The following is a 19,045-nucleotide window of genomic DNA, read 5'->3' on the forward strand; positions in this document are numbered from 1 at the left end:
GATTTAGCTCTCTGCACAAACGAGTTTCATGTAAGTCTGAAGGTAAAGTCACATGCAAATATGTACGATGTAATTCCAATGTTTCCTCTGACATTTCTTTGAACTTGCGGAGCCGAGCTTGCCACTTCCGTTGCCTCTGCTGCCACCTATCTGGACCCAGGTGCTGTCCTGGCCACCCCCTTGGGAAACCCAAACTGCCCTGAGGCGGGCACGGGAGGAGGTCTGGGCCAACAGCTGTGTGCCCGTGGGCTGAGCTGGACCACAGCCCTCCACGAGCGTGGGCTGCTGCCTCACGCAGCTCCACGCACCAACGTGCGGACTGCATTGACCCGTCAGCATCATCACAAGACACAGATTCAAAGATAAACGTAGATTAAGAACCTCAAGACAGTCACAGAAGAACATTAAACCAGGCACAGGGGCCTTCTCAACCTGGGTCCTGAGTAACTGCAGGCTCTGCCTGGGAGCCCAGGCACATAGCAACCATAATTTCTGCTTTTCCACCCAGTAGTGGTTTGGACTAGAGTGTTTAATGCACTTTTTATTGCCAATCTAGTAAGTAATTTGTCTTATAAATCTGCCATTTACAGTCTCTCCTTCTAGGGGCTTTCTGCAGCTCCCCCAGCCAGCAATTGTCTCTCTTCTCCTTGTAAATCAGCTGGCTACCTTTCTGAGGAAACCAATGTGAACCTAACTTCAAATAGTCACTAATCACTTGAATTAGTTGCTGAGTCTTTCTGAGCCTCTAATTTTCCCAAGACTGACTAGCTCAGACATAGAGAAGCCCTGCATTCCACCAGCCACTTAAAACACGATGGACATAAATTCCGGGTGCAAGTTCTGGAGCAGCCCTGCCTGTTCCAAGCCCACTCTTATCTCCGCTTTCCGTCTCTGGGCCTCTAGCACGTTCTTAACCTCTGTAAGCCTCTGTTTTCTCATCTGTAAAATGAGGATAGTAGCACACCTTAAAGATGGGGCTTGACAAATGCTTCTTATCAATATTTGCTTCTAGGTCAATGGGATTCAATCTCTTAGCTTAGAGCAATGATGTCCCTAAGAAAACAAAAACGCTAGCTTTGACTAACAATTATTTGGTGTAAAATGTAGTTGTTCGCTACATACTGCTTTCTCAAGGAGTCTATAAAGGGGCAGAAAAAAATGTGTAATTCAGTAAGGCCATGCAGAAAGCTCAGTTGGGTGAAGGCTGCTGCAGGATCAGCTGGGGGAATGGGGGTTACGTGTGTGTGTGTGAGTGTGTGTGTGTGAGTGTGTGTGTGTGTGTGTGTGTGTGTGCATGTATGTGAAGAAAAGACTCTGGGTCTGCATATGATCAGCCTTGAACTTCCTTGGAAGTAAGCCTTGAATGTCCATGTTTACAACCAACAGACACAAGCGGCTTTCATTTGATCCCTGGGATTGCTTCCTCCTGTTTCCATGGCCACCATCAGCAGAGCTCTGATGGGACAAGATGGTGAAGTAAGACAGAACAGAGCACCTCCTCCTACTTACATAAGACAAAGAACAGGCATTTTTTGAGGTTGATTTTCTTTTTTTTTTTTAACTGGGATGAGGCTTTCCAAATCTACCATATGGTTGGTCATGAATTTGAAGCATAAGCCAACCCAACACCAGGGTTTGGTAAGAGGGTATTGCAAATTTAAAAAGAAATTCACATTTAGGTTTCTTCAGCTTTACTAATATGGACTTAAAGGTTAGAGCTAATCAACCGTATATACCAATAGATAGGCACCACGTAAAAAATTTATTTCTTCCCTATAGACTTTACAAATAAATGTGTGACCTATGACAAGGACACTAAATCATCAAAAAATGATGAAATTAGAACATATCATGAAATTCGCCCATGAGATTTGTGCTACAGAATACCTGCAAGGTATCTGTGCTGCCAGATGAATGGCCTCTGGAAATGGCCACCAAACTTGAGTCCTTCCCACTCGCCCATCTCCACTTGCCTGGGCTTCTTCGGCCCCCAGGTAGGATTAGAGTCGGCTGCCCACGGTTGCTCCAGTCTATGCTTAGCCAGCTTTTCACTGTCTTCACTGCCAGCTGTCTTCGTCAAGCTCCAATGAGAACCGGAACAAGGAAAACTACTTTGAGATCTTACAAGAGAGAGAATGTTATGCGGAGAGTTGGTTACAGGCACGGTGGAAGCGCTGAGAAGCCGACAGGGACGGAGAAGGACTCGGAGTAGCAACAGCGGAAGCTGCTGCCTCACCTGGGCTCCAGGATAAAGGAAGAGGTGGCCCCGGAGCCCAGGGCCAGCGTCACCTGGGAGAGTTGACAAGCCCGTCCAATGGGCCCTGGAGCCATGAAAGAGACACAGGGCAACATCCCAGACCAATTAAGCTAGAATCCCTGCAACTGGGACCAGGCATCAGTGGTTTTTAAAACCCCTTAGGTGATTCCAGGCTGGAGAACCACACTGCTGACAGCACCCAATCACAAGCTGTGTCCCCAGCATTGCACCTATTCCAGATGAAGCAGACATGGAGAGAGGAGCTACTGACGTCATGTGACGTCCAGAATCAGAGACCAGAGTGACCAGTTAGATAAGCAGCCAACCTGCTCTAAGGTACCTTTGAGACCTATCAAAACAATGGATTCGATTTATAGAATTTTACTTCATAGGTAACTTTTTACTAGTTGATCTACAAAATACACTGTTTTACAGAGTCATATCTTGCTTAATGTCTATTGAAAAAATTGATTAAATATCATACTGTATGTCAATTACAGTCAGGCGTTGACTGGCCCAATTAATGCACGAGGCATTTCAAGTATACATAAAACGACTAGAGTAGAATATTTCTGCATAATAACTCTATTAACTTGGATATATTAGTGTGTGCTAATTATTTGTCAAATGAACTGATCATCAAAGGAAAATTAATGCTCAGTGTGATGTTATCAAATTTTTTTATTGTATTTTAACTCTTCTAAAATGGATAATCCATGATGAGATATATCATGAATCTGTTAACTAGAAACAAACATCTTTTTTTTTTTAAAGATTTTATTTATTTATTTGACAGAGATACAGACAGCCAGCAAGAGAGGGAACACAAGCAGGGGGAGTGGGAGAGGAAGAAGCAGGCTCATAGCGGAGGAGACTGACGTGGGGCTCGATCCCATAACACCGGGATCACGCCCTGAGCCGAAGGCAGACGCCTAACCGCTGTGCCACCCAGGCGCCCCTAGAAACAAACATCTTAATATCATCTTCTCTTAAATGACTGAGAAGACAGTTCAAGATTTTGTACAGCCCCAGGGTAATCACTATGAACACCAATTACCATCATAAATATTGTTGACTAGAAGTTGACTGGCAAAACTCAAGGTAATAAAGGTCAACTGAGCCTCAGTAACTGGAAAAAAGCAGTTAACTCCTTTTAAAGAACCCCTGTAATAAATTTCTACCCCTACCCCTTCGCATTAAACATTTATTCGTATAAGAAATGTTTATTAAGCAATTAATATTCATTGCAGAGGATAATGAGACAAATGAGATAAGGTGCCCCCCCGAGCACTTTATAATCTAACGGCAGAGATTAGACAACCACGCAAGTCCCGGTAGAAGACAGTCGGTGCTGATCCTGGCGTTCAGCCAGGTTGAAGATGACCAGTCTAGAGGACATGCAGGAGATTGATTGACTGATTGATTTTTAAAGATTTTATTTATTTATTTGACAGAGAGAGAGCACAAGCAAGGGGAGCAGCAGGCAGAGGGAGAGGGAGAAGCAGGCTCCCCGCTTAGCAGGGAGCCCGACGCAGGACTCGATCCCAGGACCCTGAGATCACGAGCTGAGCCGAAGGCAGACGCTTAACCTACTGAGCCACCCAGGTGCCCCCAGAGGGAGATTTCAAGCAACTGTCAGCTGATGGTGAGGCGCAAGGACGCGCATTGTAAGCGCTCGAAGGCAGAAGGGAACTGAATCAAAATGGCACATGATGTGCAGAGCGGACACAGCCAGAAAACCAGTTTAGGGAGTATGGGAAAGGTCTAAGCAAGGAGTTTAAAGGAGACACCCTCACCAAGCATCCAAACGCAGGGCGGGTGCTACAAACATCAGAGCGAAAACAATCCATAGAATTTCCTGCTGAGTGTCTCCCAGGGATGACTGGGGAAATGAAAGAAACAGAAAGAAGAGCTAGTTTGAAGGGAAAGAAAATGAATACTCACTCCTCTTCAGACATACTCGGCTGTATGTCAAGAAGAGACATCCACCCTGACTGCACCGAACACACTCACTGCTCGCCAAATTGTATTCCTTATGAGATTGTCCTTGTGCACCTGTAGCCAGAAGAGAAAACACTCACTTGTCATTTGTTTTCCAAAATATTGTGAATAAAAATATAAATTCCTGTGTTGGCACAAAATTCTTAAAGGTGTTGAAAAATAGCAATGCCAGTCATCTTCCCATGCACCACACATGTTGTACCTTCACTTTCCTCCAACAAAGTCACAGTGGTCGTGATCACGTCGTCCAGGCTTTTAGGCTGACGTTGGAGAATACCAGATCCAACTCTTCCCATGTCCATCCTATGACCCGTGGTAATCCCTGGCGCCTTTGTATGTTCATGCCTTACTGGCCAAGGCTGGAGAGACCACCGAGACGATAGAGACGATATTTTGCAATCAATTCTTAATTGGCTTCCCAATAACTCCCCACCCAGTTTGCTTATAAACATGGCAGCCTTTCCTTGACTCTTCCCCTTTTTTTCCTCTATCTCTTTAGAGGTGATGGGAGGGCCATCACCACTCCATCCTAACAAGTGAAAATCTGAAGAAACTGAAAAATCAGCGGATCTTCTTGGGTCTGTCAGAAGGGACACACACACACACACACACACACACACACACACACACACACGGCAAACTCCTGCCCCCCAAATTGGAGAGACGGACAAATACAGGGAGTCTGTGGTGTACCCAAGCAGAGACTCACAAGTGGAAACCACCTCAGGAACCAGTGCTGGGGTAGGAAAACCTGAACTGTAATTCATGAGTTGCTAGAGGCTCAGTGTGGCCAATTCCAAGAGTTACAAATTCTGAGGAGATCCAGTCATGGCAGAGGAGGGGCCGGTGGCACAATTTGTGGGATTTACTCCAGGAGCTCTACCAGGTTTTCACAGTATGTTGGGGATTGTATTTTGCAATCCCGTAATATCAGAGAAAAATCTCCTTGTGTTTTTGGCGGGGCCAGAGGGGAAGGGGCCATTTTGGAATATGCCAGAGCGCTCTGTTTGCTCTAGATAAATTCAGCGTGGGGCTGGAACTCACACCCTGGAGATCAAGAGTCCCATGTTCTACCGACTGAGCCAGCCCGCACCCCAGAGCACTTTGTTCCTAACAAGGCCTGCCCTCAGGAGAAACTGGCTAACCAGGGCTTAGCCTACTGGGGTCTTGTCAGAGCCGAACTGACCTGGGAGAAGGGAAATACCCAACCCTAGCCCACTCTAGTCTTCCATGTGGAAGAATTCTGTCATTTTTGCAAATAGTTCTTTCCTGGGCTCTCCCCAATCCTGCAAGCCCTTCCCGCGCTTTCTGGCTTCCCTTGTCTCCTTCCTTCCTCCCGAGGTGAACACTGCCGGAATCTCGCAGGCTCTGCTACTGTCAGGCTGATGGACCAGTAACCCCCACTGTGTTTGTTTTGGTGGGTTATTAGGTCCGTGACAGGCACAGATAGAGTAAGGACAGTTTAGAACGGTACCAGTTTGGAATAAAATCGTGTTCATTTTTCATCTGTCAGCTTTCACTAATGGAATATTTTCACCTGACCCGTCAATCTTTTTCTAATTATATCTGTTTTGCTGCTCTGTGGCTTACCACTCCTGCCCCTGAGAATTGAAATGTTTTATTTTGAAGCCTTTGGGCTACTTACTGGAGACTCATGATACCCATAATTTAAGGTGAAAAAAACATAGTTATAAAACCTTCATGTCTTAACTGCAACAGTATGGCCAATTAAATTAGCCAAAGCTTTGATTCACATGATCAAAACTGGCTGAAAAGTCTTAGGCAACATTTATGCTTAAGGCCATAACTAGACAGTAACTGCTATCATATTGAAAGAAAACCCAATTTTATAAACTAATCAATTGAGATTTTTTAACGGAAAAAAAAAAACATTCAGCCCTATTCTAGCAATTTATTAAAGAGCAATGTTTCCTTTGCAAATAATTTATAAAAAATAAATAAGCTCATTAAAAGTTAATTATTTTTACCATAAAATAAGCATATGGAAAGCTTACAACCAAAATTAGAAACTCTATCCAGGATTTTTGAATCACACAAAAATTTAGTTAATGGGTCTTCAATTATTTACCAATTCAACAACAAATATACAAATTTCAGTGTTTTGTCTGTGTCATTAGATTGGTTCAAAAGAGCAGATGGTGCAACATACTGCTATAGAAACTTCTTCTGCCAAATGATCTTCAGGATTCTATCGATTCCACCTTCATAAAATTTGGATCCAAGTAATCTTATTAAATAACTCTGGGGATCGATTCTTTTAGTTTGGTTTCACCAAGAGCATTCGATGACGATGTATATTCAAAGTCACAAATAAAATAACTGAAGTGCTTCTGGATGAATCGTATTGACAATAAATCATATACATATTAAGAAAAAGTGGAATTAGTCCAGAAAAATAAAGCATCTCTAGGGGAGGTGCTGTATTTATTGAATACTTTGTATGTTCAGCACTGTGCCCTGGTAGACATTACTCCCATTTCAAAGATAAGGAAATTGAGACTCAGTGACATTTAGAAGGTCCATCCACTGACTCTTGTCCCTCTTGTCCCAATAGTTCATTTTTGCTTTTATTTCCCTTGCCTCTGGAGACGTGTCTAGCAAGGAGTTGCTACAGTCAAGGTTCAAGAGGTTGCTGCCTGGGTTCTCCTCTAGGATTTTCACGCATTTTGAACGTATGTTTTAAGATATTTGTTTTACTCAATACTTACCTTAATTGTAATTTTACTTGTCGATTATTTCCATGGACTATAGAGTTTGGGAGATTCTTTTAAAGAGTTTATTCTTCTAACGTATTAAATATTTTGGGTATCTTATATGCAATTAATTAATTTAGCAGAGCAAGGCTTTCTTTATAGACCTGCACTGTCCAATGGAGCGGCCATTAAGCCACATGTGGCTACTGAGCATTTACAGTCTGCCTAATCCAAACTGAGCACAAGATGTGTCACACAAGAAAAACACACACCAGACTTCTGAGACTTAGTATAAAAAAAGTATATAAAAATCTTAATCATTTTTATATTGATTACACATTGAAGCTATATTTTGATTATATTGGAAAAATAATATATAGTATAAGCTTTATTTCTTCAGCACTTTTTTATTTTTTAAATGGGATTACAGAAAATTTAAAATATGCAGCTTGCACTCTCTGTTGGACAACATTGTTATAAATAGTATAAAGGAAAAGCTTCCAAGGCATTAATAGATTCTAATTACTGTACGTGGAAGACAAAAATAAAATGGCAAATGTCCTTAATGAATCTGAAAAACCATCCTCGCAAGGCCAGGCCGAAGGAACAACGAGGCATAAGCGCAAGGGGTACACCTTGGGTCAAGGCAGGGACTGTGAACGCACAGCAAGTACAAGTGTGGAAGAAATTAGCCAAGATGCCTCAGGAAACCACAGCTTACCACCTAATGCCCCCCTAGAGTTGGCCCCACAACCTAGTAAGAGATGGAGGAGTTCCAGGGGAATTATCTCTCTGTATTTCAAAAAAAAATATGTAAAGTGGTGAAATACCCAGGATTCACGAGTGAAACATTATAAGGACTGATGTGAAGAGGGGCGGTACTCTGACAGGAAGTCCCGCCTCCTGGCCCCGCCTCCCTCCCCCTGCCGGTCCCTCCTCCCTCCTGCGGTCTGGACAGACCCAAGTGGTGCCCTCCCTCTTTTCCTGCGGGCGGAAGCCATGACCTCCTCCTAAGGTCCACGAGGCCGCAACATTAGATGCTGCTCTCACTACAACTGAGTTGGATGGTTTTGGTATGTCATTTCTCTTCGAGGTTTTGTCTCTTTCAGCTCTTCTCTTTTGCTTTCTCAGTGTCTGAAAGTCTCAGCTCAACCACAAGGATGAGCCTGGGGCACCCTCCATCCCCTCCCATCTTCCAGCGTCGCTATCGGACCCATTTCTTCACCACTCATATTCTATGTAGTTAAGTCAACACACACAAAAAATTTTTTAATAAACGTATCTAGCAGCCAGTTATATGATTATGAAAGAAACAAAGTTGCAGACAGATTTATTACAATACTTCATCAAGGGACAGAATTACTTCTGTCTACACTTAAGGAAATGAAAATATTGTAGCAAGAAAAATTTTAAATATTATTTAACAGTAATTAACAATAAGAAACTAGTCCAACCAATAGGAATGGTTAAATAAGTTGTGATAAATTCATATAGTGGAATCACTCCATAGCTATTAGAAATCATGCTTTTGAATGACAAAAGAAACACACACAGTAAAAATTAACAAAGATACATAATTATTTACAGTATGATCTAACTCCATGTAAAATAAAATACGTAGGCTAGTGGCCACCTTGGTGGTGAGATTACAGGTCATTTTTCCTCTTTACATATAGTTTTGGCGCTTTTCAATTTTTTACAACAAACATATACTACTGTTAGAATCAGAAAAAATATATACATAGAAGAAACTATTATTCTCTAGTTTCAATTTCAATAATAAGTCCAATTTTTAAAAGAATACCGACAAAAGCTTATCTTTCATGGTAAAAAATCATACCACCTCTGAAGATGATACATAATACAGTACAGCATTTTATTAACATTATAACCCTGTGTCAGCAAGATTAGTTATGCTTTATATGAGAGTGGTTTACCTTGCCTGATATGATATTGGCTTCTCTATAAAACAAACATTAGAATCATCGGCAACGCCAGTGTAACAGAAAGACCCTTGTCTGAAAATCAGCAAAACTTGTTTAAGGGGCACTAAAGGATAAGACCTCGTTAGCCCTTTCTAGAAATCAGTAGCATGTTTCAGTGTGAAAGCTCAAAGCTAGTTCCACAGAAATTGCAGCAAAAATATAAAATAAACCTCAGCAATCACAGAAACAAATCTTCCAGTGTTATCAAACCAAATAACTTGGAGCCTGTTAAGAATTTAAAAAAAAAAAAATTCAATTCAAAGAAATCATGGCACATTCTAAAGGACAGCAAGTGAAGGCTCTCTTCACAGGATGAGTTATTATTTCATTCTTATTTGCTCAGGAAAGGTCACATCATTCATTGCAAGGAGTGCTCTAAAATCAAAGGGTTTATAATCAAATTAATCATAATGTTGCTCATAGTAAGGACTTTTTCCTCCTTTCTTCCTCCTAGAGCCACACAATATAATGCATTTCAAGATCCATTTATGCTTCCTGAAGAGCCCAACATCTCACGATTCGTGTTTATTTTTCTGCAAACATTCAGAGTCCTCCCTGTGCAGGCTTTTGACAAGACCCCAGTAACGCAAAGCCCTCAAGGACCCCAGGGCCTGGAGAGCGCCTCGAAAGTCATGTAAAATAGAGTTCTATCATTTGCTCTGCTAAATGTATCATGAACCAGATATGTAAATTCATATTAGCAGCATTTGCTAGAAACACTGCTTTTAAAAGGAACATTGCAGCCCAGGGCCCTTTGTTGTCTCTCCTATATCCTGCCATTTCTTTTTCAAAGGAAACTCGGTTCAACAGAGACCATTAAGTATATCATGGCAGTTTAGAGATGGTTACTTGGGACTTAACTTTTTATTCCAACCTTTGCGATTATTACTTCAAGATAAACACTACATTTAGGAACGGGCACTGATAAGGCCATTCAATTTCTGTAAAAAAGTTACAGAATGGTTCCCACTCCCCATACATTTGTTACACAGTGTGTTGCAGAAATGATGGCCCCTGACAGTCTCTGATCACCCCAAAAAAAGAACAAATCCAGGCACTATTCACATTATTCAATATTTTACAATCACCTACGCTCATTTCCAAATGTCTGTCATATGCCACAAAAAATTTTTCTAGAAGTCGGATAAATGAAATCGATAGTTTTACAACAGTAAGAAGTAGAAATGGTTAACAGCTGATGTGTGCGCGTAATTATTTCAAAATAGATGAATAGGAAAATGTTCAGGACTATTTATAACTTCTTCTACCTTTCTTAGAGTAGTAGAAAATCAGGGAAAGAGAAACAACAAAAGCAAAAAGTAGGAAAGCAATGAAAGCCAGTAAAGACTTTCGGGTATGAAAAAGGCTGCATTCGGTGCACAGGGTGAATTCCTCTGGACAAAATCTGCCCAGAGTCTCGGGACCCGGGAAGCCATTGTTGTCAATAATTTTCCTGTAATGTTTCATGGACGGTTTGGGCTCAAACTGATTTGCAGCATAATGATAGAGGCCAAACTTCGGAGCTGTGCGATCATTAAATGAATAAGCAAAGTATCCACAAAGATTGATACCGTCCAGTATGTAGGCTGGAAAAACAAAAGGACAGAATGGTTATGCAAATGTTTTGCACACAACACTTCACTTTTACACAGCCTTAGGGAGTGCATCGGGGAAAATTGCAATACCATTTAATAAAACTAAATTAGGTTTAACCATAAAAGACTTCTTTCAATGCGAGGACGAATACCGAGCTACGCTTAACGTAGTAGGTTTTACCTAATTAAACCTCCTATGATGTACTTGGGTCAAACCTTTATGCACATGAAGGAGGCAAGAGTGCTGTGAGCCCATCTGCGATGGGGGACAAGAGAGTCCACGCTTTTATAGGCCCAGCGCTAGGGAATTTTCCTCTCTTTTGCTAGGGTCTCCCACTTTTAGCTAAACTCCATTATCCCTGGGGGAAAATACTAGGTATCTCTCGGACTTGTTCAGTGTGGCAAGGTCTGGATAGCACTCTGCAACGAGAGTGACAGTGGGTGTATATGTTTGAGCGCCTATGGGGTATCCTGCCCTCAGGGGCCATGGTCTTCAAGCGACTGGGGTTTCCAGGGCTCCTTACCTTTCAGAGCTTCATTGACATAATTTTGCATGTAGTACACCCTCAACCTGTCTTGGGCTGCGAGCGGATCATCGTCTATGCCGTTGGATATTATATACATGGGGAGGTCTCCGTACTTCAACTTCAGCCAGTTGAGAACTTTGCGCAAGCCCCAGGGCACCACTGCCACCTGACCGGGAGAGTTGAGCCAGGTGATGTCGGTCATTTCCTGCACTTCCAGGTAATCGTTGTATTTCATTGGATCTTCTTTTTCCCAGTCGACAAGGATGGTGGTGTAATGGCTTAAAGCCAGAAAGTCAAAGGAACCCCGGATCAGCTTTTTTTCTTCCTCCGTGAAATAGGGTAGAAGGAAGTTGTTTCTTTGGTTGAGCCAGTCCCTCATCACACGTGGATAATCCCCGGAGCCGAAAATGGGCTCCGCCAGCCAGCCAATGTCAAATTCCAAAACTCTCTCGGCCACTTCTTTGTCCTTTGGGGAGAAAGGGCAGGCGGGCTCTATCCAATCGGCCTGCAGGGCTATGGATATTTTACCTTTCTGAGAGCGCCTGAACTTCTCATCGTACACGCGCCAGGCCAACGCGTGCGCTTTCAGCAGATTGTGCCCGGCGCTGTAGGTCATGTTCCGAGTGTACGGCTCGCCCATCGTGATCCAGAACTTGACGTGGTGCCCGAGATCCTGAAAGCACAGACGGGCGTACTCGGCAAAGGCCAGGGCGGTGCGGGGGTTCTCCCAGGCGCCGTGCTTGGCCAGGGGCCACGGCAGGCCGTGGTGCGGGGCGGCGGGGCGCCAGAGCGCCACCACCGGCGTGATGTTGGCGCGCACCAGCTCGCTGACCACGCAGCGGTAGTAGTGCAGGACCGTGTGGTTCACCTGGGACAGGTTGCCCAGAGGAAGGATCAAGGCCCAGTCCAGCGAGAAGTGAAAGTGCGAAACGTGCATCTCCTGGAGTAAGGCTATCTGGGGCCGGATGGCCGCGAAGTCCACGCAATAGGACTTCCTCTTCTTGGTCACCGCCCCGTCCACCTTAATGAGCCTCTTACTGTGGTGGACATCCCACAGGTAAACGTTCGGGTCGGTAAACTGAGACAGAGTGGTGTCCACCTGCCGGGAGAGGAGTAGGCGTGAGTTTCACCTGACCGTCCTGGAAAAGGAATTCCATTCAATCCCATCCATGAAACTAGCAAGCCAGAGAGCAAAAAGAGAGCCTTTCTAGCAGGAAATTTCAACCAGGTTTCATCAATCGTTAAGCTCATGAAGAAAAAAAAAATCCACTTTTTAATGCATTTTGGCTTAACTCATAGTCCTAACTCTTCAACTGTTGCTTCAATGTTTAAAAAAAAAAATCTGATTTTTAAAAAATCATTTCAGATGACAAACATTAATGATTCTCACGCACCTCTGGTCTGTGTTAAGCAAGCAAAGTGCTTTTGAACGTTTGTATCTTAATATAAGAAATCACTAATAATACGAGACTCCCAAATTAAAAAAAAATAGACAAGATAAAGCATAAAACCTGAGTGAGTTAGAGTCAGAAAATGCAATGATATTTAAAATTAAATCGTGCTTCTTAAAATCACGTTCTGAATTGAAGTTTGCTAGGCAGGGAACATGCTAGATACGTGTAACTTGCCTTTTATTGGTGTTAGTGTCAAAGACAGAACTTAACAAATTCAGTCGGATGATGAAAGCGTTAGAGAATGTGGAAATGAGGAACCATATTAGCATTTACACGTACTGGGCTATTTGAACATAGTTTTTAACTGTTCCTGAGTGATTTTTCGGTGATGATCACGAGACCAAGGGTTTTCAATCATCTGATGAATTAGCCTCCGAAATGAAAATGGGTATTTAGGAAAAGCAGGCAGATTGTAAAACTGAAACCACAAAACGCTCCCTCTACGTGTTAACCACGGAGGAAAAGGCACACGGAAAGTTCATCCTCAGTGACCAAACCAGTTTTCTCCTCAGAAACAATCCTGTTTGAAGGGGTCCTGGGTTGGACCCTCGGAATACAAGCGGGGGTCAAACTCTGGTTTGAAATCCCTAGCAGAGGTTTCTTTGCATTTTGCCCGCCTGAGCTGCTGGTCCTCTGGAGGGGTCAGGGCTGTGTTTATAAGGGAAAGTAAGAAAAAACTCAGCGTGTCAGAGGCAAATTGCTCTCTCTGGAGAATTGTCCCCTGCACATCACCCACGCATGCATTTCCCCCCCCCCCCCGTACTGTGGGAATGCTGTGACAAGTATTTTTCCACTGTGATGCACCCACAAATCTTGTTTCCTCAGCTTTGCAAGAGAAAATATTTGCATGCTCTTTTGAAGTGAAAGTGTTCAGAGCTTGAAGGAATTCTTTGGATTATTTTCACAGAGCTCCGGGTTGACTAAATTTGTGACTTTTCTACCACAATTTTTCCAAAACAGCAGCTTTTATTCGGTCCATCTGCAAACAAATATGAGAGACTAAGGTATAATTTCGGGGTGGGGGAGGGGATCTATTTCTTGAAAATACGAGACACTTAGAAATGAGTACTTGGGCATAATTCTATCTAACCTCCATTAATTGGTTGACTTTTCTTAATTAAAAACAATGAAAACTCAAGTGGAGCCTTTCAGAAGAAATGGGTATAAAGTATGTATTTAGTATATTACGGAAGAAACCTTCTTCTAATAGTGGCCAAGGTTAAAGAAGCTCTATGTCCCCAACATGTAACAGGGTCTGCAACTATGTTTACTATGAGCGTTAGTGGTTACAGGGAAACAAGCCTGTCTTCTGGGAAATTAGGTCCAGCGACAGTGACAGTCCACGTGAACAAGCCGGAGGTCTGGCTTCAGACAGGTGGTGCCCTTACTGGGATATTCTTTTTAAAGTTTTTTAGGATTAATGTGAGGAATTTATTTGTGTTAGAAGTTTGAAATACTAGCCAGGAGGGAAAAGACAAATTTCAATGGTTTAAAAATTACTTCTCAGGGCTTTAATATAATGCATTAAAAGTATAGAGAACAGCTTGTAAATTAAAACATATGCACACCCTCCTCAGAACCGCCCTACAAAAAAATTTGTTTTTATTCTGCCGGGAAAGTAGTTAGGAGGTAGCTTAGGAAGGGCACTGCCAAAATAATGCAAGGCTCGAGGTGAAAAGAAGAAAGAACAAAACAGCAGATGCAGCCTTTTCCCACTAGAGAGCTTCTGGAGAAGTTCACCCACCAAGGGTTTGAGAGTGAGGTAGTTTGTGTGTGGCTGCTTGGGTGTCAGAGAGACCGGCGGGAGGTGGAGGGGTGGGGGGGCACTGCTGGGTGGAGGACTAGGGACCCTCCCCCACCTGAGGTAGAAGGGCAGTGCAACCTCAGAGGAAGGGTTCAGAGCTGAGGCGTGGCTGGCATCAGATCAAATTCTAAAACAACTGTCCCTAAAGACTAGCAAAAGCAATCCTCTCCCCATCTCCCTCCCTCTTCATTGCCAGATTTGTTAGGTCTGACCAGAGTTTCTCTGCTCTCTCTCTCAAGGAAATAGGTTGTACTCTTAAAACTTTCTCACTACTTACCAGTTCCCAAAAGCAAACACAGTCCAGGGATGGGGAACAGAGCAGGAGTGAAGGGGCTCCCCACACTGTCTCACAACTCTCTGAGTTCACACTGTCTGCACAGAGATGCTGGCAGAAACTTCTCTTCACGTAAAACTGAACTGGGAATTACCTACCCAGGCTGAGGCTGCTATCCTGAGTCCTCAGGGGCAAGGAGCACAGAGCCCAGCTGGGAGTGGCTCCTCCCAGAAGGTCAGGAGAGAGAACAAAGACCAGGGACCAACCTGCCCCCAGCCGGGAAGGAAGGAGGGGTGGGGAGCCCATCTCCCTCCCTTTGTCCCTTTCCCCCTCACCAGCACCCTATTTGAACCCCACTGTGGATCCCACATGCAGGAGAGAAGTTAAGAAAGGGAGGTTCTGGGAACAGAGGCTGAGGGAGAAGAGAGAGGAGGAGGGAGGAAAACCCCAAACCCAACAGGGCAGTGCTAGACATCTTCCTCCTGTGCTCAGACATCTTTACTAACAGTGTCCTGCAGTCGCCTTTTAAATATAAGAAGGGATTTAAGTCTGAGGCTGCCCTGTAAACTAACTCAGGTCTGCAAAAGACCTAAGAATAATACAACCCAGCAAAAAAATGTACTAAGGATAGTGTTGATTTATTTCCTTATAAATAAAGGACTTCCATTTGATACTTACAAGAAAATAGCAACCCATTTCAACTAAAAGACCTTTCCTCAGATCCAAGCATTCTTCCAAATACTTCTTTTGAACCGAAGGGTAACAGAATATGCCACCCCAAAATGTGACAGTGGGAGTTCAGGGCCTGCCACCCCAAAGTACGCTCTGCTCATATAAAACTGAGTATTTTGAGCAGCAGGCTCTCAAAAAATAGCAAATGCAGCGAAAGGCTTTCTCTGAGCTCCCCTTACCTGCCTAAAGACAGATCCTCCAAAAGGAACTCAGTTGTCATCAGTCCCCTCCTGGGGGGGGGGGGCGGTTCATCCCCCAGGGAAGATGGAGTCTTGTCACAGAAGAGGAGACCAGAGGTCACCACGACACCCAGACAGACTTTGTCACAAAGTATTGTGGTTCCCATTTACTCTTCTAAGCGTCCATTCATCTTTCCTAAAAATTGTTTATTCTTCCCTAGAGACCTATATCCCACCCCTGCTTCCAGCTTTTTCTACTAAGATGGTATGTATTTAAGCCTGAATTCCACCTCACCTCAAGGAGTTACTCATTTTTCCCTGAGTGTCTCCCATGTATATGTAAGCTGCACATGTTACAAAACTTCTCTTTGTTGTTCTCTTGTTACTCTGTCTTTAATTATAAGGGATCTCAGCTAAGAACTCAGAAGGGTAGAGGGAAAGCTATTTTTCCTTTACTACTGAACCAGTGAATTGGCTAGAAGCACTCAGCATGCTAAATGCCATTGCTTGTCTATGAATACCAACCTTTGTCTCTGTCTTGATCTCTGTTTACACACTGTTCCACAGCACCCTACTACCACCTTGCTCACTTAGTACCCTACTCTGTGCTACTCCATTATGTGATTTGTGTATCCCACATTTTCCCTCAACAGACCTCTTTGAAAGCAGGGGTCAACCTTACTCATCTCAGCGTGCACTCCCCTCAACCAAGCACCCCCAATGATTAACATAGGGCTTTGTCCGATAAGCATCCAATAAGTGCCTACTAAAATATCCCATCAAACTCTAGAAAACCAATTCCTTTAAGATTGGGAAGTTAAAAATCATATTGAGGATTGGTTGACCGTTTTGAAGAACTTCCTTACCACTTCGATGACTAGCTCTAGAAATGAAATTTTGAGCAGTGAACCATTGGAGCAAGGTTTTCATTGCTGAGTGCTTCTGCAATAGGCTGCGGCTATGCCTCGGGAGGGCTCCGCCTGATGTTCCTGCCTTGGGCTCAGCAGCTCCACTGAGATCTCATAAATTTGAAGTTCTGTGTTACTTCTTAATTATGGAAGAACCCAACCGCTCTAAAAAGCATTGAAAACCACTATATTAAAAGGGAGTATTTTATCTTTTTACTACCTTTTCAGATCTTAAATGTTCATGTATTTTAAACTTGTTCCTCCTTTGGAGCTGATTTAAAGTGCAAGATGAAGCTAGAAAGATTTTTGGAGAGAAGGGCACCATGCTCCAAACTGTGCCCCTAACGTGCTCCTCCAGGAACCACGTTTGGCCTGAAGAATGGACAATGTGCCATGACAAACCTAATAAGGAAACACTACTTACTAGTGATAGGGCTTGGTGACACTGCTGATTGATTTTGTCAGCTGACTTACTTGAATGTAGTTGTCAACAATTCCCCAAGCAAAGTCACAGGGAAATGTCCCTTCTAGGGGTTGATTCTCAGGTAAAGGAGGGAAGCCATTTTTCTCTATCAGCTTTTGGTAGAACAAGGCTGACGATTTTGGCAACAGTTTCTTATCCTGGCTGAGAAAGTCGACATAGAAGAGCCCACGTCTGATGCTGTAGCCTCTGTGCCACTCGAAGCCATCCATAAGGGACCACGCCGTGTACCCAATGACGTCCACCCCATCCAGCCTGATGGCTGCAAAGAGAAGCGAGGACGAGAACAACATGACTGACCCTTAGCTGGACACTAGCCTCATGACTCAAGAGCATTTGAGGGGTTTACAACTTATGGAAATAAGTTATGGATAATGCTTATTGTTCGGTAAACCAATGACCTTCCTTACTAATAAAAGGCTATCACACCTGGATAACTCTACAAATAAATGTCTTCACAAATAGGATGATCTCCAATATGTTTTTACTTGGAATATTTTTATTTCCAGTAGGTGGTCTTTGGGCCTGAGAAGATGTCTTGTTCCATTTTCTATCCTAGCATTGTGGCTGCTGCAATAAAGAGTTAAAATCTTTAAAAGTATGAACTACACAATATTTTCTTCAGAAAGAGTTGGTATTCTTTTTCCTTTAAAAATCGTTTTATTCAGGGGCGCCTGGGTGGCACAGCGGTTAAGCGTCTGCCTTCGGCTCAGGGCGTGATCCCGGCGTTCTGGGATCGAGCCCCACATCAGGCTCCTCCGCTAGGAGCCTGCTTCTTCCTCTCCCACTCCCCCTGCTTGTGTTCCCTCTCTCACTGGCTGTCTCTCTCTCTGTCGAAGAAATAAATAAAATCTTAAAAAAAAAATCGTTTTATTCAGTGCAAATAGTAAGAACCCAAAAACACGTACACAGATCTAGATACCCCAGGTATTGCTTAATCCTTAATATAATCTAAAAATCTAGAGTAGTAACTCTGAAAATCAAGTTATTTCACACATTAAAACCCAGTTTCTCATTTACAAAATGAGTTTTAAAAATGAATTTGAGTTCCTCAAGGCCCCAGATGAGAAAGGTGTTACATAAACGCATTCCTGCTATTGCCAAAATGGTTTTCTGCGTTACAATTAAAAACTATAAATTCACATAGTTTATTACAGATCATCTGAAAGATTGTTCTTCCTGTGGATTTTGGCAGGAAATTAGAATTTTATCCCCAATCCTACCTTTTAAGGTTTCCATTATGAATTTTTTGAGGTAATACATATATTTGGCATCATCTCTCTTGGTGGTCCCTGAGACAAACCAGCCATTTTCCACAATAAATATTTGAGGGTGGTTATATTCAAGGTCAATCCAAGAAAGGAGTTGCCTCAGGCTGGGAGATTCTAATTGGCGGAACTTCATGTGAGGGTCCAATAGTTGAAAACTCAAGGTTGGTCCGAAAGAAAGAGCAAAAAAGTCAGCTGTTCCCTTGATGAACTTTTTCTCAGATTCAGTAAAATCGGGCAGAAGAGATGAAAGGTTATTCTTCATGCTCTCAGGATAGTCACCGTCAATAAATATGGGTTTGGCAAACCAGCCTAGTACAAAGTCAAGAGATTTTTGACATTCTTTGATGCTATGGTCGGTCATTCTTCGAGGATTGATCCAGTGGGAGCTTAGGGCAATGGATATCTGGCCTCCCTGAGTTGGACGGAAAGAAGTATTGTAGAGATGCCAGATTTTGGCATGAGCCTATAAAGAGAAAAGCCATGATGAATTTATCTCTGATTGTGAGAAATAATACATTTTTGAATCCCCAACTCTATTGGTATCTGTTTCTCATCAAGCCTAACCTAATGAATAACCCCACAATATAAGAGTCACCTGGAAACAATAAATTATTTTCAGAGGTGGGTCAGCCCACAGAGAGCTGCTACCATGACTGGAATTGTTTCCGTTGTTTTTCAGTAGCCAGTGGAAAATGTGAATTTCTTGCCTTGAATGCAAAGTGATTATTCGTACTTCGAAAAGTTAATGAAATAAGAATTTGTTATAATATCTTACTACTTAATTGACTTTGGATTATGTAATTTTTCATTAATAGGCTTCATGAGAAGAACCAATTCTGTATTATGATCACGCCAGGAATTTC

General features: G+C 42.9%; 1 protein-coding gene across 1 annotated transcript in view; it reads right to left on the bottom strand.

Moving 5' to 3' along the window:
• Positions 1–8,268: 8,268 nt before the first annotated feature.
• Positions 8,269–19,045, bottom strand: part of KL (klotho) — a 42,623-nt gene continuing 31,846 nt past the window's right edge. Inside the window, exons 2-5 of the mRNA XM_026493120.4 lie at positions 18,135–18,645; positions 16,905–17,173; positions 11,077–12,178; positions 8,269–10,543 (exon numbers count right to left, since the gene is read on the bottom strand). Of these exons, the coding sequence (XP_026348905.2) occupies positions 10,206–10,543; positions 11,077–12,178; positions 16,905–17,173; positions 18,135–18,645 (2,220 nt within the window). The 3' untranslated portion in view covers positions 8,269–10,205. The remainder of the gene's footprint in view (positions 10,544–11,076; positions 12,179–16,904; positions 17,174–18,134; positions 18,646–19,045) is intronic.

This window comes from Ursus arctos, unplaced genomic scaffold (assembly GCF_023065955.2).
Source record: "Ursus arctos isolate Adak ecotype North America unplaced genomic scaffold, UrsArc2.0 scaffold_10, whole genome shotgun sequence".
In the NCBI taxonomy this organism is placed as follows: domain Eukaryota; kingdom Metazoa; phylum Chordata; class Mammalia; order Carnivora; family Ursidae; genus Ursus; species Ursus arctos.